We start from the raw sequence: 24280 nt of genomic DNA on the forward strand, positions 1-24280 counted from the left end.
AAACATGTCATGAAGCACGTAATTTTGGTTTGCAAAAATGTTGCCATCACGTAATGTTCATTAGAACAGGCTGCAATTATGTGTAACTTCGATCATTAAGAAAAGTTAAGCCTCACTCACCCCAACACAAGAAAACAAGCCTGCAGCACAAACAGCATTTGCATAATTCCATTTATTCACTATTATTGTTCTTTTATACTTAATTATTTGTTTGTTTGTTTCTTTTCTTTTTTCTTTTTTTTTTTTTTTTTGGTGGACATCCTGTAAAATCAATTCTGAAGCCCTTAGAATTCTTCATAGTTGTACAGAAGGGGGATTGGAGATGGGAGGACCCCTTATATTCTGTCAATCAGCCCAATACATCTTAAAAAGTGATTTCTTTTTTTTTTCCATTGTCTCACAAAGTATACCTCACATAGTATTTACACATACAGCGAACAACGTCCACTTAAAATGACACCAGAAGAGAAAGATTTTGCTCGTTTCTCCCCCTCCCCACCCACTCTTTTTTTCTTTTGTAGAATTTTTTTTTTGAAGAGTAAATCCTCTTTTAATATTTTTGTGCTGCGTTTAGGTTGCGCTGGACGTAAATGACATGTTCCGCTCATAAAACTCTTTTCAGTAAATACCTCTCAGGAAACAAATGTACAATCGTACACAGTGTTTGACTTTGATATATTTTTTGGAGCATGTTAGTAAAACTAAAAAATATATGAAAGCAAATTAAACTATAATTTATCAAAATCCCAAAGTAACAAAATCATGCATATTTTAATGTTTCAATATATACATGTATATACTTTTTGTCCATAAAAACCGAAAAAGTAACATTATTGATGGGCCTTTTTTTTTATTTACAATTATATTGGCACTGTTTATTCTTTGTTGATTCTGGAATGATCGTTATGAAACACTTAATGCTCACTTCATTGTGACACTCTCATGGAAAGAAGGACTCTTGCTCTAAAAACTCCTATTTTAGACAAAAAGAAAACAGAACAAAAAGAAACAAGAAAATAGATTGCTTCCTTGGGGTCAGACAGCCAAAAATAAACAGTGTGAACTTTTGTAAAAAGCCGTTTGACTCCAACTTAAGACAGAGGCAGTTTTCACCTTTGGAGCAGAACCAAATGACATCAGTTAATTTTTTCTCTCAGACTCAGACCCAGGATACTTGTAACCTCTTATATACTAGCATGTTTTCATATAAACTCTATATATCCTCTCCAAAAGCAGCATATCTTGAATCAGGCAAATCAAAGACCCTTAAAAGAAAGACAAAACTTAATTGATGGTATGGAATTCCTGCTGTTTCTCAGGGAAGAGAGGAATGGAGAGATGCTTCCAGTGATTCCATGTCACAAAGGTGCCTGACAGCTGATCCCAAAGTCTATTGTGTGTGAACAAACATAACAATGTGTGTGTGTGTCTACAAACACATTTATCCCAACATTGTAAATCCGCCTTGACCTTTAAAGGACAGTTCACCCAAAAATGAAAGTTCTGTCATCATTTACTCATCCTCATTTCATTACAAATCTGTATGACTTTCTTTCTTCCCTGGAACACAAAAGGAATTTTCATATTTGGGTGAACTATTCCTTTAAGTTTTGACATTGATAAGTCTAGCAGGATGGCAGCATGTAGCCCTTTCCTCTGGGCCTCATCTCAGTTTACGGTTTCGACAAGCGTTTGTGAGGGAACCCAGATAGCTCGACAGGCTGGCCTTGTCATTCACGATGGGTTTTTTTGTTTACTGTGCATGCCGCCCCTCTCCCCCTGTCCCCTTGTCCTAGCACAACCCAATGTACTTGAGATTGTTTTGGATGATCACGTCCGTCACCGCATCGAACACAAACTGGATGTTGCTGGTGTCAGTGGCGCAAGTGAAGTGCGAGTAGATTTCCTTGGTCTCCTTGTTGCGGTTGAGGTCCTCAAACTGTCGCTGCACGTAGACGGCCGCCTCTTCATAGGTGTTCTGGCCTTTGTAGTCGGCGAAACAGACCGTCAACGGAATACGCTTGATCTTCTCGGCCAGCAGGTCCTTCTTGTTGAGGAAGAGGATGAGTGAGGTATTGGTGAACCAGTTGTTGTTGCAGATGGAATCAAACAAACGAAGGCTCTCGGCCATGCGACTCTGTTAGAGAATTTGCGAGAAACAGAAAGAGAGAAGAAATTATTATATGATGCACTGACAAAGGTGGTCTTTCTTGCATAGGCAGACCTTTGAATATAGCTGTATTCTGGACAAAAACAACTCACTAAGCATTCGTACTGATGATAAAACGTTGAATTGGGAGTCGAAGAAATCGGGGATTTTAGAGGGACAAGGAAGAGCCGTCTGACAACTAAAGACATAAATCCAGCATGATCACAGGTAAATTATGTGACTGTGACAACGTTTTTAGAAAAATTATATTACATGGTTTATTTAACGTATTGTGGCAGTTCGAGGTGAAATGTCCACTGTGTAGAGCTAAGAGAGAGTTAAATTTTCTCCCAAGCAGATGAGGTTGTAATTTGTGCGCTACTAGTGGCACCAAACGCAATTACAAAAATAAATTATGTTTTCAAACAACATTTGCCAACACCCCTTAGACTCATCACGCCCTTTTGCACTCTCTGATTCCCTATGTACAGATGGGCCATACTAAATAAAAGGTGATAAACATTTAACTTCATGATAAACAAGACCACTATGACATATACACACCGGACAGAAAGCGTGGGAAAGGAATCGTACGATAACATCGCCGGATTGAACGGCAGCTGGGTGTGCGGGGGATCCATCACATGAGGTAGGATGGTTCTTCTGGTAACTAGTAAGCGTAACGTTACATATTCCGAGTATCTTACAAATTTATCTGGAACTCGACAGTAATGAGCTAACTTGTGTGGCAATACCTTGAGTGTAGCTTACCTGTCGAGAAGCAAATCGGCAAGTTTGGCATCTCCCTCAAAGTCCTCCACCTTGTAAATGTGATGCTAATCTTCACTCTGGTTTTACTCCGTTCTCTGTCTCTGTGTTTTTTTAAGCAATTCTTCGAATTTTGGCAAAGCTAAATTTATTTTCCTCTGTATGCGTCTGCCATGGATGTTCATATTCCCCTGGCTGAACAAGTAGCCATACCCCAAACTCACGCTATAGTTTGAGCTAGAGAGGGATCGGTGGAGCTGAGCGGGCCCCTCAAATATAAACATCAGTGTTTTGATAGTGTCTGGGAGGCTCAGTGTTTATACTTTTGGGGAAGGTAAACACACGAATGGATAACTTATTGTTGTTAATGAACAATAAACTGGGATAGAAGAAAGTATTTTGACATAAAAAAAAAATTACATACTTCACCTTTAAGTTAAATGATCTATCAAGTTTTAAATCAATAAATCCATCCTCCCTACCCTAAAACTTCAGCCTAAACCTACCCTAAAACTTCAACCTAAACCTAACCGATAGAGTCATAAAAGCAAATTTGAGAAGAAAAACACAATTACTGAAGCAACTACATCATTTTGTGGTGCTTCTATGACACTTTTGATTCACGTGTCAACCTTGGTCCTTTGCATCGCAAGTGCAATGCTCTATTAGTTGAGCTACCATGCAATGTAATGCAAACAATAAAATGTACAAGTCATAGCGCCTCTAGTGTTCATTTCACCAGGAAACTGCTACAATACATGAAAAACGAGCCACCTAAAAATAATTTAGAAAAATGTAGGTATAGTAATGGGATTGTATGAGACCAGGTTGAGTTTACTTGCTACTAAGTGCCTCAAACAAAACAAAAACAAAACTTAAAAAAAAAAAATAAAAAAAAAAAACTCCAGTGACTTTTATTCTCAAAAGCGCTCATATTGTAAATCCGTTTCCAAGCGGACTGAATAAAGAAGCCTATGTGCCCTTACTCTCTTAAGTCGTGAAATAGGCAAATAGATTAAAGCTTGCAAAATCGAGAGAGCGATTTCCAGTTTTGTGTGCAACATGCATCAAACGGTCAGTGAACGGATTGTTGGCGGTCTGTGTGTATGTCGAGACTATAACAAAGCGATCTGGCTCCTTCGAGGGGAAAACCAATGGGGTTGATGAAATCTGTGGCCCTTTAACCTTGAATAGAGTACATTACTACAGCAGTGCTATTCATTGTTGTAGCAACAAAAGTGACAAAACATTTATATTCGGAAAAGATTATGGTTCAATTAAACTATACAATTTTCATTGCTGGTCACATTTGATCATTTGAAAGGTGATGCATATCCTGTTATTCCTTGATTTGGATGATTTGATGACCAGAGAACTGACTTTCTGTTAATATTAAATATGGATCAATCATTAGTAAATATTTAGTTAGCTAAAACATGTACTGTAAATCTGTTATATGACATTATCTCAAAGATAAGCTTCCAAATCAGTATGTATTAAATTTAGTTTTTAAAAGAAATCCTAAAATGATTAAGTGAAAGTAAAAGACGATAACGTAAAAAGTCAGAACAGAACCAACAAGCGAAAGCAGCTCACTGTATCATTTCGATTTCAACAAGCACCATATGGCCAACTGAGGTTATTAACCTCTATTTCTTTGGACCGGCTGAGTTCCCAATCTAATTAAATTAGTCACCTGCCCATGTTCAATTACCTTGCTGTGTTTGCCAGGGTAATGCCCATAAAACAAAGACAAAGAGGACAAGATGTAAATAACACCCATGAAATGCGCAGAACCCTTTTGTTGGCAACATAAGCTGTAACATTTATGATACAATCTCCAATCCTAGTAATACATTTTAATCCCTGAAAATGTACAAAGGGTGAGTTCACCCAAAAATGGAAAAATGTTATAGCGTTACTATTCAGTTACTAGTGTGTTCTGGGTGGTTTCTTTTAGAGATGGAGTTGCCTACTCTCAACTTTTTTGTATGGTATGGTCCATTTATTCTTATTTATAGTCTCACAGATTTGTCTCATCTGTAGTATTGATGTGAGTACAACCTTGAACTTCCCACACCCTTTTTAGTGTACACTTAGGTTGAAAAACATTAACAAAATATAACAGACTACATTTTTATATTTTTAAGGAAAAAAATGTGAATGGTTTTCCATGTAAAACTCACCACCACAATGCTAGGATGTTGTGGGTGTTTGCCTGGCAGTTGCTATGTGGTTGCTTAGGTGTTCTGAGTGATTTTTGCATGCTGTTATGTAGTTGCTAGGGTGTTGTGGGTGGTTGTTATGGTGCTGCTAAGGTGTTCTGCATGGTATTTAGCACATAGTTATGCAGTTCCTTGCTAGACTCAGTGTTGTGGGTGGTTGCCAGGGTGTTGCTAAACGGTTGCTACAGTGTTCTTAGTTGATTTTAGTACATTTTTAAATGGGTGGCCAGGGTGTTGTGGATGGTTGACAGGGTGTTGCTATGTGGTTGCTGAGGTGTTCTGGGTGGCTTTTAGTGCAATGCAGTTGCAGTTGCTTCTGGCAAACATTTGCGGTGAATCGCAAGCTGATTTGCATGTGAAAATAATATATTTATTTTCAATAATTTGTGGCAGGTTTGTGGCAAGTTTGTCAGAACTCTAGATTTTTTGTATGGTAGTCCACTCGGAGGCCATCTTGGGAACGCTACCAGGCAGCAATGTTCTATGGATACAAGCGGTATAAAATTACAGCTCCTATCTACTTGAATGGGGAAAGTCTGAAATCTCCAAAACAGTTGGTCAAGATTACAATCAAATAAAATATTTCAAATCACAACAATGGTATTATAAATTGTGCTTCTTTAACTCAGATCATGCTAACAAACGCTATTTATCAGGCTGGTCCAGCTAATGCGTATGCGCTGTCTGTATCTAAAAGGTGATTGACTCTTTAACCTTAAGGCAGGATTTCCTTTTTTACATCCACCATATTGTGCGTTCCAATTTCTCCCATTCATTTGAATACAAGTGCTCCGTCTCTTTGAATTGATTATCCTGAATATTTATAGCATTTACTATAAGTGGTTTTGGGGTGCCCCCCTCATACAGCATGAGCTGCAATGGCTGAAGGCATGTGGTTGGGACGAGCAGCTTGTGACCAAGGGAGGAATCTGATCTGAAGACTGGGCCGCTGTTTGAAAGATTACACAAAACATCATCATGCTTTAAGCAAATCACAAGATCTTCTTCAAGAGAGTGAATGAAATAGAGAGAGCAGACTAAAATATGCAAAGTACTAAAAACAATGGAATGTGGAAATGAGTCCAATTTTTCGGCAGTCTTTCACTAACTGAACAATTTTGGTCATCTTTGCCTTATTGCATTACTGAGGTTTCTTTCCAGCTGTGTTTCCTAAATGGTGACCAAAGTTTTACAAAGTTGAATGTGTTCTTGGATCAACATCCATGTCTAAGATTTTAGGGTTAGGGTGTGGTCACAATAGACTTTGCGCTTCATTCACTTCCATTCATACACAGCGAATGTGGGAGAGCGGAAATGCCAGTACATGCTGTATACCAAAGTTTGGTCAATTCCGACCTGTGAATTTATATAGTGAAAAGATGTTTTACCAATACAGAATCTAGACAGAGCGCTATGGATGCTTTGGCATTGAGCTGTGGGGTTTGTGTGGGAGACACGGTTTCGAGTCCCACTCGTGTGATGTTCCATACCACACCCCTCTCTTTTTCCTCTTTGATTTCATGTCCTCACTCAACTGTCTGTCAATAAAAAGAGCCAAAAGCCTTTGTTTACACCAAAGTAAAATCATTAGAGGATCTAATGCCAGAAACATACTTGACGCAAGTATGTGTATGCAGTTAAACATGCTAAACATGTGTTTATGTGGCGGGAACAAACCTCAGTACTTAAAGTGGAGATAGAGTTTCCTTCAAAAGTTTGTGCCATAAAACCGGATGTTTTATTATTCTGGTAAATTGCTATAAATGTATTGACTTGAATTGACTTGCTCAGCAAGATTCTCTTCAAACTTTTGCTTCACCATGACATCAGTTGACATGAAAGTGAAAACTCAATGTCAAAGTGAACAGTTCACACTATTCTCTGCTATTGCGCCCCTTGTGGCAACGTTCAGAATGCAACTCGTACACTATATGCGTTGCATTGCACTGAGTTTTGAATTGTGTTCTGACACATTTTGGAACGCAACAACGCACAAAATCAAGCTTGCTTTGGTAGAGGCGTCTGCGTTCAAGTACTTGTGTAGAGAATGTTTCGGCCTTGAACATCACCTCTTGGCTCAATATAAATGTCAAAGGTGCGTGGTTTGCAATGCTGTGAGAAATTAAGTAGATGGTATGTTCTTACATTTTTTGTAATTTAAGGCATAGAGCATGATATCATATCCTTTTGTCACTGTTGCGTCATATTTGGGGCGAATTCCAATTGCAAGTTATCATCCCTATGCCCTACTCACTCCGAAGAACAAAGCTGTTGATGTTCCTGGGGGACGGCAGGGCACTCCTCCGCCCCCGGCAGCGGCTCCCTCGCTCCAGGCGGTCGGGGAGTCCCGTCCCCACTCGCCTCGCAGACGGCGGCCGTTCCCCGCGTCTGGGTGGTTTGGCTACTCCGTCCCCCGTCGGACGGCAGCGGCGCTCCCCTGGGTGGACGGCAGTGTCGAGGACTCTGCGACGGGAATCCCTCCTCCTTCCCGGGTTCGGCACCAGCGTAAGGGGTTCGGTGGAAAGGAGGAGGCGAGAACCGACTTGACAACTTAAATAATAATTTAATAAACAACTTAAACAAAACACACAACTATAAACACACAGTACAGCTGTCTGTCATTCTCTCTCTCTCGAACTGTCGTCCCCGGCCGCCTTTATCCCTCGCGCACCCCATCAGGCTGATTGGGGACCGGGTGTGTCTCATTCCAGCCCGGCCCCGCCCTCCTCGGCTCTACATGCGGTTTGGAAAATGCCGTTGTTGTGATGTGTCCAAGTAATTTTGCATTCTCAAAGCCTTGTGTTGGTTGAGGTTGGCGCTTCAGCATTCTTATCAGCCAATAATTTTCTCCCGATTCTAGGGTTAGTTAATTGTTATGGATAGGGTTAGGACTTTCATTGATACAAATGTATTTCCAAGACCAACAAAAGATGTTAATCCAGGTACACATCCTACTGTGGCAAAGCCACAGATTTGCGATTATCCTGAGTGTGTACTCATGTTTGAGAGGTGCCTCCACAGTCCTGCAGAAAGCGTTTGGCCTTGAATAGTGCTTTCCAAAATCAGGTTACACCATTAGCTAAACCTCCCTGCAGATCTCAGGGTATCCATTAAGCAATCGGACAGCCCGGGAGGCTGGATGGAAGTGCTTTGTTGAGGCTCAGGGTGTTTCCAACCAAGATTTTCTCCAGAGTCAAGAGTCAGAGAAATGAAAGGAGAGAAGAGAAAGAAAGAGAGAAGGAGGTGGTTATCCAGAGGGAGGGGGTAACCCCACAGAGATGCAAAGCACAGCGTGATGCCTTCCCTCTCCATGTGCACTCCAGACACAAGTCTTCATTAGGCTTAAATATTAATAAGAAGGTTCAACAATGTATTAATGCTTTGTTTCCTGTAAATAAGGATTGTTGGATTGAAATGTCTCGCTCCAGAAAATCCATTTAATTGTAGCTCAGTGGAAATTACTCTTGTCTATTCTTCTAATAGCCCCGGCAGCAATAAGGGAGAGCTGTAAAGTACATTTACACCGTACCTGCTTGAAATTGCTACGATTTATGCCTCACAGTTGTCTCTATTCTTTATCCTGCCCCCTCCCACCCTGTTCCCATTTCCTTTTGTTGAAGATAAGAACATTACACAAAGATTAGTTGTATTGTTAACTTAAAGGAGCACTCCTTGTTATCAGCTCTTTTTATAAAATTATAGTACAAATTACTAGAGTTTTTCAATCAGTTTCAGGAAGAAAAAAAAAACTCAAAAGCATAGATCTGCTTCTCAAGCTATTGTTTGTCTCATTTCTGGATGATAAAACCCTTATAGTGAGTGAGTGTGTTAAACATTACACTTTTCTTCTTTATTTCCTCTGTTTAAAAACATTATGTATTCAGAATCCATGTAAGATGAGCAGTGTTAATTTTTACAGTTTTTTATTTGTTAAAAATTGCATATTTAAGTTGACAATAATGTGCAAAATCACAAAAAACATATATTCAACTGTAACAGACCAAACTTTAACCAAATATTTAAATATTTTGAAAAATGTATAAACTAATTACAATTATTTAAAAATCTATCAAAACTATTAACAGTAATGTTTAATTTGTAAGATTAAACAGCATGAGCCAGAGCTCCTGAAATAATAGCATACAATGAATACACTGAAGTATTAGTTAATTTTTAGAAGTTACTGTTGTGAATTGCTCACCTTTAGACAGTTTAGGAAATTAGTTCAAGTTCACCTGTTCATTTGCTTTATTTTCTGCACAGATGTAGGTTGTAATATTACATTTATGTTGTGGATAAAGATGATTAATGTCACATACAGGCAAATAGGATGTGTTTGAGTGATTAACCCTTTAGTAATGTTTACTGTACATGTGTCTGGCTTACGCAGATGAAGCGTAACTGTAGTTATAAGCGTAACTACACTACCGGTCAAAAGTTTTGAAACACTTGACTGAAATGTTTCTCATGATCTTACAAATCTTTTGATCTGAAGGCGTATGCTTAAATGTTTGAAATTAGTTTTGTAGACAAAAATATAATTGTGCCACCATATTAATTTATTTCATTATAAAACTAAAATTTAATTTAAAAAAAAAGTTTCTGAAATTGATGACTTGGACAAAATAATAAAGAAAAGCAGCCAATAAGTGCCCAACATAGATGGGAACTCCTTCAATACTGTTTAAAAAGCATCCCAGGGTGATACCTCAAGAAGTTGGTTGAGAAAATGTCAAGAGTACATGTCTGCAAATTCTAGGCAAAGGGTGACTACTTAGAAGATGCTAAAATATAACACAGTTTTGATTTATTTTGGATTTTGTTTAGTCACAATATAATTCCCACAGTTCCATTTATGTTATTACATAGTTTTGATGACTTTACTATTATTCTGAAATGTGAAAAAAAGTGTAATAAAGAATGAGTAAGTGTTTCAAAACTTTTGACCGGTAGTGTATAACTAGATTATTTGACAAATTCTTTCTAGATTTTTCTTTCTTTAAAAAAATAAAAAAGAAACAGTGTTAGTGCACTGTAAATATTTTGCAGTATTTTTTGTTTCTTGTCATATTTTCATCAACAGTATGTTTTAATTTAAACTGTTTGATTATTGTCATGATGTGTCTTTTTTGTCTTGTCTTGTTATCATTGATAAAATCAAAAAACCTTTGGTCAATGAACATTTTTATTAGTAATTTTGTTGACGAGATGAACACTGAATATGAGTTGTTTCAATCAATGTAAAAAGGTAACCTTCTAAAAATCGCAAATCATGTGGCTAAAAGGCTAACTTCAAAGCTTCATTGAATGCAGGCAGACTGAGTCACCTGGGATGATATGGATTTTTTCATTGACATCCACATGTATCAGTAATTGGAAGACGTGAATGTGTCTGTATAGCTCCCTCTGCATCCCTCTACATTACTGGCAGTGGCTGCACATGCCATGTCACTAAAGGAAAGTAATAATTTTACATTAAAAACTAGCTACAGTGCTAATGTGTTGTGGGGGGTTGACAGGGCCTTGCTGTTGGGTTGCTAAGGGGTTCTAAGTGATTACTAGGTTATTGCTAGGTGATTGTTATAGTAGTCTGGGTGGTTGCGAGATGGTTGCTCACTGGCCCAAGTCAAAAGAGCCCACCCCCAAGCCTCTAAGATATACTGGTCCCCAGATACGGCTCAGGTTCCTCCTTCAATGTAAATCTATGTAGTCTCGTACAGTACGTCTACCATGTAAGACCGACTGCTTAGAAAAGTACTAGCACACATTTCCTCAACAGGTCACATGATTTGAGGTAGCATTCATGCGTGTAGTACAAATAATGCAGGGTTATTTAGGGTTAGCATTAGCTAGCACCAACAATAAATCACAACATTCTGCTTTATTTCAACATTGTTATTTAAAAATCGTGTTTAATAGCTGAATACCTGGAGAAGAACTACACTACCCATGATCCAGCCATGGCCGTAACCAGCTATGAGGTTACAGAGTTCCAGACCTCAGTAAATGTTTTATGATTCAAAAATAAAATTTGATGTAAATGAAAAATCATTTGGCTAGATTGTTTAGTGTCTGCTGTATGTGAGAGTTGTGAGTGAGGGCGTAGGTGCAACCATCAGAATGGGCAAAAAATGTGATCTCAGTAATTTCGACCGTGGCATGATTGTTGGTGCCAGACGGGCTGGTTTGAGTATTTCTGTAACTGCTGATCTCCTGGGATTTTCACGCACAACAGTCTCTAAAGTTTACTCAGAATGGTGCCAAAAACAAAAAAACATCCAGTGAGCGTCAGTTCTGCAGATGGAAAGGCCTTGTTGATGAGAAAGGTCAACAGAGAACGGTCAGACTGGTTCGAGCTGACAGAAAGGCTACGGTAACTCAGATAACCACTCTGTACAATTGTAGTGAGTAGAATATCATCTCAGAATGCACAACATGTCGAACCTTGAGGCGGATGGGCTACAACAGCAGAAGACCACATCAGGTTCCACTTCTGTCAGCCAAGAACAGAAAGTTGAGGCTGCAGTGGGCCTATCTCAGCAGAAATCTAGATTCATCAGACACAGCTGTGTTTTTCCAGTCTTTAACTGTCCAGTTTTGGTGAGCCTGTGCCCACTGCAGCCTCAGCTTTGTACCTTTGTCTTTTAGTCTGTTTTTTAAATGCTTTTTTTCCTTCAAATCAAAATTTGTAATGTTGTGATCCACCTAAGAGCTGGTTGGTTTGGTTCATGGGTTATAACTCTTTTATGAATATTTTATAAAAAGCCTATGGGCGAAATGAATGGGAACACTTCCGGAACCCAGACGGCTGAAAAAGTGGGCGGGTATTGATGTGCTCTATTGGGTTAGCGTTAGCATGCATCACATTATGTGCTGACTTTTGCACATTTTTACATGTCATTACTTAGGCACGTTTTTAATACTTATAAGGCACTAATACATGTAATTCTACTTACTGTAGAAAGGAGGAGGTTCTTTTTGATGAGGAATAGTATCGTACTTAATTGGTTGTGCTTATGTGCATCAATTTGTCATCAATCCTGATACCCCAAATAATCTCAAAGTGTATTGTGTAGATATAATATTAAAGCCTAACTGCAGTTACAGTGCCTTCTGGTCCAAAACGATTCAAATGTAGCTCAGTGGCTGGTATTTGTCCATTCATGCTTGCATATTTTAGGTGAGATGCTAAAAGCTCTCCGTGATTGAACTTTGTCAATGGCAAATATCCTACCATATTGTCCAAACATCCATCCCATGACCCAGATCTTCAGTCTCTCTCCATCTCCTCCCAGCCAATTTGCATTGGAGCTGCATTGCTTTAATGGACTATTGCCCAATGCAATTCCTCACACTGTCCTACTCCGTACAAGAACACGTTTGCCGCAACTGGCACAAGCACACTTCTACCCTCTATCTCTGTTGCCGAGCGCCATGTAAAACACCCCAACCCCCCTCTCTCGGTCACAGCTCATTGTCAACAGCCCAGGATTAGGAGCTTTTGACTGCTCTGTTGCTCGGCAACAGTTACCATGGTAACCCTTTTTTTTTTAAAGGGAGTGTTGGGTCAAAAAAAAAAGAAACGTGGAAAAGGATGTTGAGGGGGGAAAGAAGAGAATAGAACATGTCGTGCCTCGAACTTGACAACTGTTGCTTGAAGTCCCCAGCAGAATTAGTTTATTGCGAATTGCAACTGAAAAGTTAAATCTCTGGTGGTCTATTACTGGAAAGATTTTGAGCCAGATGTGCGGAAATACGTGTTTCCCTTAATGAGGGACTGTAGGATTACAGTAGTGAGGACATTTCTAATACAAATGTGTTTAAATTTGGCTTATTAAATTGGTTCCTTTATTTTGTTAAATGATTGGTGGTGGTGTAGTGGGTGGTAAAGTACAGAACTGTTAAGCAGAAGCTTGCCGGTTCAATCCCCACAGCCACCACCATTGTGTACTTGAGCAAGGCACTTAACTCCAGGTTGCTCCAGGGGTATTTTCCCTGTAATAAGTGCACTGTAAGTCACTTTGGATAAAAGCATCTGCCAAATGCATAAATGCAAATGGACATTTTATTAGGATGTTCAAATAATTACTTATATAGTATATAGTCAAAATAGATAAAATACTGCATGGTCTATCTGTGCTGTGAGCGATTTTATTTCACAGAGTATGAGTTTCCTACTGAATCGTGAATTTGTAGAACGGCTCATGCCTTTAAAAAAAAATTGCCAATAGACTAAGGCTGGGCGATAAAACAATATCAGTATTTATAAAATATAATATTATATTAATTAAAAAAAATGTGTTGATGATAAAATTTTGAGTAATTTTCGATATTTAGAATATGTTCTACATCTAGATGATCGGCTCAGGTGCGTCTCACTAAAAATGCAAGCAGTTCGGCAAAGTTATACACAAGATTAGCTAACTGTATCACAGTCATGAAATCAGCTGGTTAGGAAGTATTAGCAGGCTAGCAGCTACGTTGCCCTGCTGTCATGAAAACTGATACTGAGGCTCGGTATCCACTAGCTAGCTATCCGGCTAATATGATATCGTTGTGTAGCGAACAAGACATCACTGACAAAGCAATACAGCTATCAACTGAACACAACACCAACTCCGACATCAACACCATTGATGTTTATATACGTACTATTTAGTTAAAAGTTTTTTCATGATCCATAATGCTGTCACAGGCAAGAAAGTGTTTCTTCTTCTTGTGATGTTTAATGGCAGTTGGCAATCCATCCAGTTTAGGGCAATTTCACATATCCTCCGTGAACGGGATGTGAGCGAGGCATGAGCAGCGCGTTTTCATTTCAGCTCCCATTTTAGCAGATTAGACCCTTCACATTGCAAGCGTTAGTCACGTGTCCCAGAAGCATCCCAGTGAGCAGATGGTTTCGGCGCCGAGCCTATTTTTGCCAAGCGGCTCACGCTGAACTCAGTGGCTCTGGGTGTAGCAGAAAACTGAAATAATCAGGAGAGTATAGAAAAGTTTTTAAACCAAACCTACTATACACTACAATGTATAGGTCTACATACAAACAAACGCAAAATAACTAAATAAAGAAAATAATTAATAAATAAACTGCAGAACTTTTGCCCGTGTTGTTTATATACAGAGACAGTTTAGAAGAGACGGACCACTGGTATTAAAATGAATGGGAGTAATTGGAACGCTCAACCAAGAAGCTCTAGCACCCAGCGGTCAACGTATGTAGAAAGGAAGTCCCGCTTTACAGTTAAAAGAGCCAGTCACCGTTTAGATAAAGGCATCGACTGTCAATCAACTCAAGAACGTGCATGTGCATTAGCTGATCCAGCCTGAAAAAATAATTTTTTAGCGTAATCTGAGGTAAAGCAGTACAATTTATGATACTATTGTCGTCAGATTTTACTGCTGACTTTAAATATGTTCTTTGATCGTAATCATGACCAACCATTTTGGAAGTTTCTGTCTTTCCCCATTCAAGTAGACAGGAGCTGTACTTTTATACCGCTTGTTTACAAAGAAAAAGATGCCCAGCCTGCCCGAGAGCGCTCCAAAGATGACCGCAGATTGAACTGACTTGCCTTGAAAGGGGCTTTGATATATTAAACAATCACGTTAACCAAGTACGCTGATAAACATGTGCAAGTGATTGCTCGGCATTGCTGTAGGAACCTAGAAAAGAGACGCGGCCAATGTGAAAGCCCAAACACGATGCGTTGCTCATGCCTCGCTCACGCCCTGCTCACAGAGTGTGTGTGAATCTGGCAATATGGTGCTTTACCGCCACCTACTGAGATGGAGTGTGGAGTGTCACAAGAAAGTCTTTCAGTGGAGTCAAACATCTCCTGAAGATGACAAAATTAGCTACATTTAATCGAAAAGAGGTCACACACACCTTATGTCGGATTAATATACTTTAAAGGTAGCTTACCCTCTGGAGTTTACTTGTAAACAAACAAGTTATGTTTACATTCCTTCTTGAGGTCTAATAAACCTGTGATGGTATGAAATTTATATCGTGATAAATATTGATATTGAACAATATGAAAAAAAACAACTATTGTGATAATATTTTTGGCCATATCGCCCAGCCTTACAATAGGCTTTAGTTTACATCGAAGCCCCCTGCAAACCCACATACACAGACATTTCTCTGCTGCTTCTCATGCCAGAGTCGATGTTCAGTCAGGGAAACTGAGAAGCAATCTCAATACCGAGTACGACTTTTTTTCAAATTGAGAACCGAACGATGATCTAACTGACCACGTTACTACATAACCAACCCCAAAACAAACACAGCATCGCGGCCTTTGCTTACGACAAAGTTGGAGCCGTTGTGCAAGTCCAGTGCAGATGAATGAGAAACATCCAGATCCATGAAAGATCTTATCAATGTTTTGAATTCCAGTATACTTAAAAATAAAGAACACTTTCTTGTTCTGTACACCCCAAGAAACCTCTGAAAAACACCTGCATTAAACATATGAATAATATCCAGCACCTGCATCATCGCTATGCCCTATTTCCTTTGAAGAAAATTACCCTCCACTGTGAGAGCTTCAGAGGACTGAAAGGTGATAATGATAAGTCAGAACTCACTTTTTAAGTGATTCTTATTGGAAATTCTATTTAGAACAATCCTACAGGATGGATGCTCCCTTCGAAGTCTCCTGTGAAGGCATCATCAGTGTAGGTGAGAACAGCCATGTGCGATGAATAAATGTAGGAGAAGGGTGCGTTTCCTTCTAGAAAGTATTTTATTGGACAAAGTAACGTTATGGTGACGTTACTGTTTTAGCCGGAAGAGAGAGACTGAAGATTTAAAATGCTTATATCTTCTGAAAACAAATTATGTATGCATATAGATGACCTTAAAGCTAATAGATATAGACTAAAAGCAGAAAAACTTTAATTTTGATTGCATGGGGACTTTAAGCTTACAAACAGCAAAAAAGAGTCAGCGGGCCGGCCTGTGTTTTTTAAAATGTATTCTTATATTAATAAGCCAATCAGAAAACTAGTCAATCAGAAACGCTCTCTGTCTATGAATCATGCTGTGTGTTTGGGATTGCAGGCCTTTTATTGGCTGATATGTAGAGAGGGGTTTGTGTTGTGCAAAATGGTGGAGTTAGCAAAACTTTAATTGCTTAAAAAAATTGCTCAAGGAACGTTTAAACTTCAATGTTTGTTTTCAGTTTTGTTAGCTCAAGACACCAGGCAGAGTGGTGCAAATAATTAGATTTATCGCTGTACTAAAATGTTTCCTGGAATTCTGGTCAAACAACCTATTAAATATCACTCCACATAAAACCTGAATAAAAATGTTTTTTGCAAAACTCACGACAGCTGGAAATGAGACTTGCAAGAGCATGGACATGTAGGTAATTAATTATCTGTGGAAGGTACTGAGTCTTTGCAGTGTTATGGAAAAACTTGCCTTGGGACATCTTACAAACGTGTTTCCTGCAACTGTATTTTTTATACACACACAAAAACACTGAATGAACTTAATTAATCTAAAGAAAACTTTTCCACAGAATAAAATTAAGCTTTTTCAATAAAAAAATAGTCTCTTGAATGGATTTGTTCCAGTCTTGTTCTACAAACTTGAATTAATTTAGTTATGCCTACTACATGCAATGAAAAAAAGGACTAAGCGGGATTCGACCCTGTACCACCATACACTCACTGAGCACTTTATTAGGAACACTGTGGTCCTAATAATGTGCCTGACGTGGTCTTCTGCTGTTGTAGCCCATACCTCTCAAGGTTCAACGTGTTGTGCATTCTGAGATGCTATTCTGCTCACTACAATATAACAGAGTGGTTATCTGAGTTACCGTAGACTTTCTGTCAGTTCAAACCAGTCTGGCCATTCTCCATTGACCTCTCTCATTAACAAGGCGTTTCCGTCCACAGAACTGCCACTCACTGGATGTTTTTAGTTTTTGGCACCATTCTGAGTAAACTCTAGAGACTGTTGTGTGTAAAAATCCCAGGAGATCAGCAGTTACAGAAATACTCAAACCAGCCCGTCTGGCACCAACAATCATGCCACGGTCCAAATCACTGAGATCACATTTTCCCCATTCTGATGGTTGATGTGAACATTAACTGAAGCTCCTGACCTGTATCTGCATGATTATATACATTGCAATGTGGCCACATGATTGGCTGATTAGATAAATGCAAGAATAAGTAGATGTACAGGTATTCCTAATAAAGTGCTCTGTGAGTGTACAATGTGTTATTGTAAATAAAAAATGTTTTTGCATTATATTACTTCATAATATAAGAAATTTGCAGTAGATTTTTACAATATTTGGCTTTTTTCCCACAATTTTAACCATCTGGCATACAACAAGAAATAAAGAAATAACCATATTTTAATTGTTTTTATTTGTATTTTTTTATTACATGGATAGCATTAATTCCAAACTGTGTTGTGGCAGTCTGGATCTGGGTTTCTATACATTCGGTTATGGCCAACAGGATTTATTCATGTAGTCCCATTGTAAATGGATTTCAGGTGCACTCAGTAATTTTTCCTCATTAGAAAAGTTGTACTCCTTAAGAAATTAATTGTCAGTTTGAAACATATGTATTAAATCATGAGCACTCACATGAAATGAAGACTCCAGTCATATCAGTAACCTTATAACTGCAGTTTTATTCTACATGGAGAGGGTCCCCTCATGGGGGCTGCCATGTTAGAATCACATGACCAGCGAAATACTTCTCATTTAATCTCAATAACCATTCTGTTATTGGACACTTGCACTCATGGTTTAAATGAATCATGGCTGACTGTGAATACAAATTTCTACAATGGCATCTGAAACTGAACTTACTGAGTGCACCTTTAAGTAAAGTTCCATTTTACAAGTTTAAATTGATTTCATGCAATAAAATGAGGTTGTGACAAAATGTTCAAGACTTTTGTATTAAGACGTTAGTAAACTGAAGAAGCTGCTAAATGTAATTTGTAGAGTAAACATTCTGTTCGTTTAACTGGAAGTTTTGTGTCCTGTTTTACTTTACAATGAATCCTTTATAATGAATGCATTCAAATTTCCTACGAATATAGCAGTTGTCTACTACAGCACAAAAGCTTTTAGTGTCACTAGTCTGACCCTGTCATCTTAGTCAACATTTTCTATTTAACACCCTCAAGAGTCACCAAGAGTTTCTCCCAGTAACACTATGCTCATCTCTTTCTCTCTCTCTTGCTGAAGGCTCATTCAGACAGACTGATCCATCGTGTTTGATGTTTGAGTAAATGAATGCGCAAGAAGAGGGGTGTCATTTTGGCAATTCTGGTGTGTCTCATTTTGGCAATTCTGGTCAGTACTGGCAGAACTGAAGCAGACTGGCAGCATGCAAGCGATCCACATGTTGGCCAGTTCTGAGATGAGTGCTTGTTGAGTAATTTAATTCAGAGGCTCACCACAGACCCTGATTTCAGTGCTCAAACACACTCTAGTTGTTAGCGTATGTTTATGAAACTTGTGAGGCCCCATGTAGCCAGATATTTCATGAGCATTTTTTTAACGCAGCATATGTTGTGTTTTGGATGCTGGTATAGTGGAGCCCCTACTGAGTTTCTTGGCTATTCTGATTAGCAAGCCCGACTCAGATTTTTTGCTCGTGAAAACTATGGACCAGTAAATCATTTTGGACCAGTATGGAAATGTAAAAATATTTTTTTTCTAACAGCCTTCCGAATATGGCCATCTGCACAAACAGTCCCGCCTCCAACTCATTGGTTGAGTCAGTGTTGTTGTGTCAAGCTAGACGCTCAAAACAAATGGATAGCTCTTGACCACATTAAATGCCAGGTGTAAATGCACCCAAGATGCATTGTGATTGGATTGAAAACACAGTCGGAGGTGGTCAGGAACTGATTCTGACCACATTCAAAGAAGATATAAATGCAAATGCATTTTCATTATCCGGATAAAACTACGCAAGTAATTAATTATGTGATGAGATTATGCTACAGTCATCCGTTGTTAAAGTGCTGTGTTGTGGGTTTTTGCCTTGTTCTGTTTATTCTGCCATTGCACTGTAAAGAACTCAACAGACATTGCCGTCTGGCAATCTTGTCACCTGAACAATGAATAATATCCCATTAATTATTCCATTGGAATACACTTGGATTACAATATCTCATCTCTCTCCTCAAATTCCACTCGCTTGCATCTCTCTCCAGCTTTCTTATCACTATGTGGTTTGTGCAACAGTCACGTGAAACCAGGCTTCACTCATTTCAGATAAGAAGCATATTTAGCACTTACAAAGCACTGAACTTGAGATGAATATCATAAAATTTGCTTTGGCAAATTTAGGGCTTCAGCCTGTAATTTTAATGAAGGAAAAACCTTGACTGTCAAAGTGATGGAAAGCATTTGAATTATGCATCAATATTTTTAAACTGATAAAAGATGAATCATTTTTAAGTTACCACAGCCTCTTATGTAATATGTAAGTAGAGTTTTTCATCACATTTGAGATGCATTTGACTGCAAGGTGTAAATTGGGCCATGGTGTTTACTGTTTTATAAAAAAAAAAGTTTCATTCAAATGGCTTACTTACAGTTGTCTTTGCATATACAGTAAAGCTCGGTTAGGAGAAAGTATTTTAACACTGAAAAAGTTCAGCTTTAAGAAAGAAAATATAACTCAACTTTGATTACAATGTTGATTTGAACGACATTCAAAATGTTTGACATCATTTAATCTGGCATGAAAGTGATTTATACACCTTGGCTGAAACTAATACTGAAAATCATACTAGACGTCTGTCTCTAACTGCTGCATTGTTTTTCAGACCAGATAAGGTGCCAAATCTGCACAAGCTATTGGAGGAGGCCACACTGTTCTGTCAATATACCCCCAAGTGCCACTCCTCTCTTTGAACACTGGAAATGAGACTTTAATTCCTTCCCCCAGTTTCCACACTTCCTCTTTGACATGCTACTTCCTTTTTCTTGTAACTCTTAAGCTGAAGACTTATAAAACTTTTTTGACCCCCCCCCCCCCATCACATCAGCGATTTTCCCCAGTGTTAAATCTGATAATTCTCATGGGTACACCCTGACACCTTGCACTGTGAACTCAATTATCACTCCGGTACATCTCCACCCCTCAAGACTTGCAGAACACTTTTATTTTTAACTCCCCAATGTTAATTGATATTCCAGGCTCATGCACTACTTGGATGTTCTTGTTGTGAGTCGAGGGAAAAGGTTTAGCTTAGCACACACAGGTATGCAGTCTTTGAATTTGCTGGTAAGCAATTAGCCTCGCCACATGGCGAGAGAATCTATGCCGCTACACGACCATTAAGAAAAGTTAATTCCATGTTTTACCATCAACATATCTTTAATTAATGTTGGAGGAAAATCAAATCAGGTTTACACAATAAATGTAAATAACATTTGCTGTTAATTTGTGGATACTGTTAGGTGTCCGAATAGCTTGAATGTAACTGCAAGCTTTTGTGCCACAGGAAATGTGAAACTGAGATGATAAAAGCAGTTCGTTTGTCAGCGCCACTGATGGGATGAATTCACAGTAGAGATGTACGTAGCCTAATGTAGTAATGTATCCAGTGGCCAGAACTAGGGTTTTCATGGTACAACATTTTCAGTAGTCGATAGCAATGCCAGTAAAATTTAAGGATACCAATTGCAATACAGTAGCAAAAACTAATCATCCTATTAAACACAAATTTAAAAAAATTGCAGGTAACCTTTTAAGTTTTTTGCTATTAAATAAACAGTCAGTAAAAAACAACAAATAAGCTAATTACAAGCAGAACAAATAATATTAACAGTATTCATATTAACAACATAGCAGACACCAGCAGGTATAAGGCTGCATTTACACTGCAAGGCCTAATGCACAGATCTGAAAACATAAAAAAATTAAAATTGTCCCACTTATTTACACTAACTTACATTCATTGAAAACATAACCAACTGTTATGGTTGGAATAGTTCACCCAAAAATGAAAATTCTGTCAACATATACTCACTTACTGCCTAACATGTCCTTTTGTGTTCCACTGTAGAAAGAAAGTCTTACAGGTTTGGAACAAAATTAGGGTGAGTAAATGATGACAGAATTTATATTTTTGGGTGAACTATCCTTTTAATATCTCGTCAAGACGGACCGTGAGCACTCTTCACAGAGCATGCGTGCAAATACGAATGTGAGCATTTGAAAGCAGCCGTCTACCAGTTGGTAGGGCTATTCAGGGATCAACTCCAATTCCAGGTGGTTTTCGAGTCTATTGCAGACTAATTTTCTCGTTTCTTGAGAAAATAAATGAAACAAAGTGAAATCTTACAATAAACAGTGGAATATAAAGAATTGAAACAATATGAAGCTTCACACTATGTATGATTGATAGTATGAATGACAAAAGATAATCTCACATCCCTGGTCAGAATCGATTCCCCTGGGCAGAGTCGACTTTCGATTATGGAGCTTGTTTTCTGCCGATTTTAACAGTCAGGATGTACTCTGGCGCAAAATTTCGGCCCAGGTCATTAGGATAATAGGCCGTGTTTTCCATGTTGAATCGATTCCCCTGAGCAGAGTCGACTTTATGGAGCTTATTTTTGCCGACAAATAAATACTGTCATAAAAATGAAAACTGTTTCATTTTCACAAAGTGTCTGCAAAGTATGTACCAAAATTAAAAATTAAATAAAATGCAATTGATGATTTGACATTTCATTTTCACTGCAATCTTTATGCAAGTCTGCCATTATTGAAATGAAAAGGCAAATGTGAAAAAGAATCAGTAGTTATCAGTAGTCAAAAAGAAATAGTGTTCATTTATTTAAAATAAATGAAAAATATGAAAATAAGCTTCATATTCGATTTCCAATGTCTCGGAATCCAAGAATCGATTATTTTTGGAATTGACTCCCAGTCCTAACAGTCGGACAAGCTACTAAATTTAAAGGTACCAAACTCTGTACTACTGTCACTTTAGAAAAACTGGTATCATATTTGTATTTAATTTTTTTGACTTGGGATTGAAACACTGAAGAACAAATAATCATGCTCTTACCGTCTGGTTGTCTTCATAAAGCTTGAGGTCATAGCCGCTGAGCTCCACACAGAATATAATGGCAGTCACACCCTCAAAACAGTGGATCCACTTTTTCCTCTCTGAACGCTGGCCACCCACGTCCACCATTTTAAAGGTGAGTTCCTTGAAGGTGAATTTGTTCTCCACAATGCCAGTGGTCATGTCACGTGAGCGCAGAATGTCCTCAACAGTCGGGATGTACTCTGCCGCAGAAATGCGGTCCAGGTCATTTAGATAATATGCCGTGTTGTCCTCTAAGTGGTACTCATTGGAGCGGCAGAAGCACTCTTGGACCCCTGGATCGGCCCATAGGCGCTTCATCACCCCCAGGAGCTCCGTTGTGATCTCGCCTTTGCTCTCAGCAGGGCCGGTGAGGGCGAAGAGCTGCACCGCATCGTAAGCCCGATCCGGGTTGTGGAAGTCGATCTTCAAGGTGGCGAGGGCACGGATGATGCGGGTGAGTGAGTCGATTGCATTGTAGAGGATCAGTGGCTTGTACTCCTTGCAGGCCTCCAGGTTAAAACCTCCACTGTGGATGATTTTCATTTGCTTCACGATGGTGCTCTTGCCTGAGTTGCTCGTGCCGAGCAGCAGGAGTTTGATCTCACGGCGCTGCCGCTGGCTTTCCGAACGAAGGTGCCGATCAATGCGCCGTGAGCGCCGGGCGGCCTCCTTCTCTTCTGAACTTTGTCGACACCCCATGGTTTGCTGCACCTAGAGTTGGTAATCCCAGGTAGTGGGAAGGTGCACAGTAAAAACAAAGTATGCGATGTTACGTTGATAGAGCCGAAATGATGCTAGAGGAATATTTTGCTAGAAATGTCAGACCTACAAGTTTCTGATTCAGTTTACACAACTTGCATCGTCGAAGTCTAGCAATCGTCTTGGATTTTCTCAAGGTTTGGTATTTTGGCGTGCAATGCTACCATAACATGTTGGAAGACCCACTCAGGCCCTGGCATAAGGGCGTGGTTGCCTTTTAGATCCCAAGGATTTGGGGTTTACATCAGGGGACACTCCCCTGAACACGTTGGGCTTCAAGTGGACTTGTCAATGTTGAGAGAGAGAAGGTCGAAACCGTAAAATCCCTTCGCTGTCTTCCCTCATGGTGTCCAGTGTGCTTCACTGTATTTCTGTGTCTGATTCATCTGTTGACAACCCCTTCCGTCCTTTAGTCTTCACTCAATTTCTCTCTCCCTTGGAATGTCAGACCTTTGTTCTCGTGAACTGTTTTAGGCTTCTGTGTACTAGATCCTCCTGTCTACATAAGCCAGTGAGGTAGCTACAGGCCCATGTTCCTGCAGGTAAAAAACATGATGTTAGATATCATAAAGGAGCCCAGGGCAAGTAAAAGTGAAAATGTATGTCTCCTCTGGAGAGGTCCGGACTAGTTCCCAGAAAATTAAAGGGATTGTGCACCCAAAAATTATAATTCTCTTATCATTAACTTGTTTCAAACTTGTATGATTTTCTTTCTTCTGTGAAACACCAACAAAGATATTTTGATGGGTGTATGAGATGTTTTTGTCCATACAATATAAGTCAATTGGGTCTAAAACTTTCAAGCTCCAAAAAAGACATAAAGGCAGCATAAAAGTAATCAATACAACTCGATTGGTTTAATCCAAGCGATCACTTTGGGTGAGAAACAGACCAAAATATAGGTCCTTTTTCACTATAAATATTGACATCCGGCCTGATTGGACCAGTGCAGACTTCAAGACTGTGATTCTTTAAAGCTGCATGCGGTTGCTAGGTACTCAGTCCCGGTATCATTATACATTGATAAGACATTTCATCATATTGCTTCAAAAGGCATGGATTAAACCACTCTTGTCATATGGATACTTTTATACTGCCTGTATGTCCTTTTTGGAGCTTGAAGATTTTGGACCACATTGACTTACAATGTTTTATAAAAAACACAAAACATCCTTCAAAATATCTTTGTTTATGTTCTGCAGAAAAAGGGACCCACTTTATATAAAGTATCTTTAACTGCTATGTACTTAAGCATTTTATACAATGTACGTATTA

General features: G+C 38.9%; 1 protein-coding gene across 5 annotated transcripts in view; it reads right to left on the reverse strand.

Moving 5' to 3' along the window:
- Positions 1-157: 157 nt before the first annotated feature.
- gnaz (guanine nucleotide binding protein (G protein), alpha z polypeptide) overlaps positions 158-24280 on the reverse strand; it is a 71979-nt gene continuing 47856 nt past the window's right edge. For all 5 annotated transcript variants that reach the window (XM_051685581.1, XM_051685585.1, XM_051685583.1 and 2 more), the window contains exons 2-3: positions 22223-23541; positions 158-2137 (exon numbers count right to left, since the gene is read on the reverse strand). In XM_051685581.1, coding sequence (XP_051541541.1) covers positions 1793-2137; positions 22223-22945 — 1068 coding nt within the window. In that variant the 5' untranslated portion in view covers positions 22946-23541 and the 3' untranslated portion in view covers positions 158-1792. The remainder of the gene's footprint in view (positions 2138-22222; positions 23542-24280) is intronic.

Source organism: Myxocyprinus asiaticus, chromosome 43 (genome assembly GCF_019703515.2).
Source record: "Myxocyprinus asiaticus isolate MX2 ecotype Aquarium Trade chromosome 43, UBuf_Myxa_2, whole genome shotgun sequence".
NCBI classification, from domain to species: domain Eukaryota; kingdom Metazoa; phylum Chordata; class Actinopteri; order Cypriniformes; family Catostomidae; genus Myxocyprinus; species Myxocyprinus asiaticus.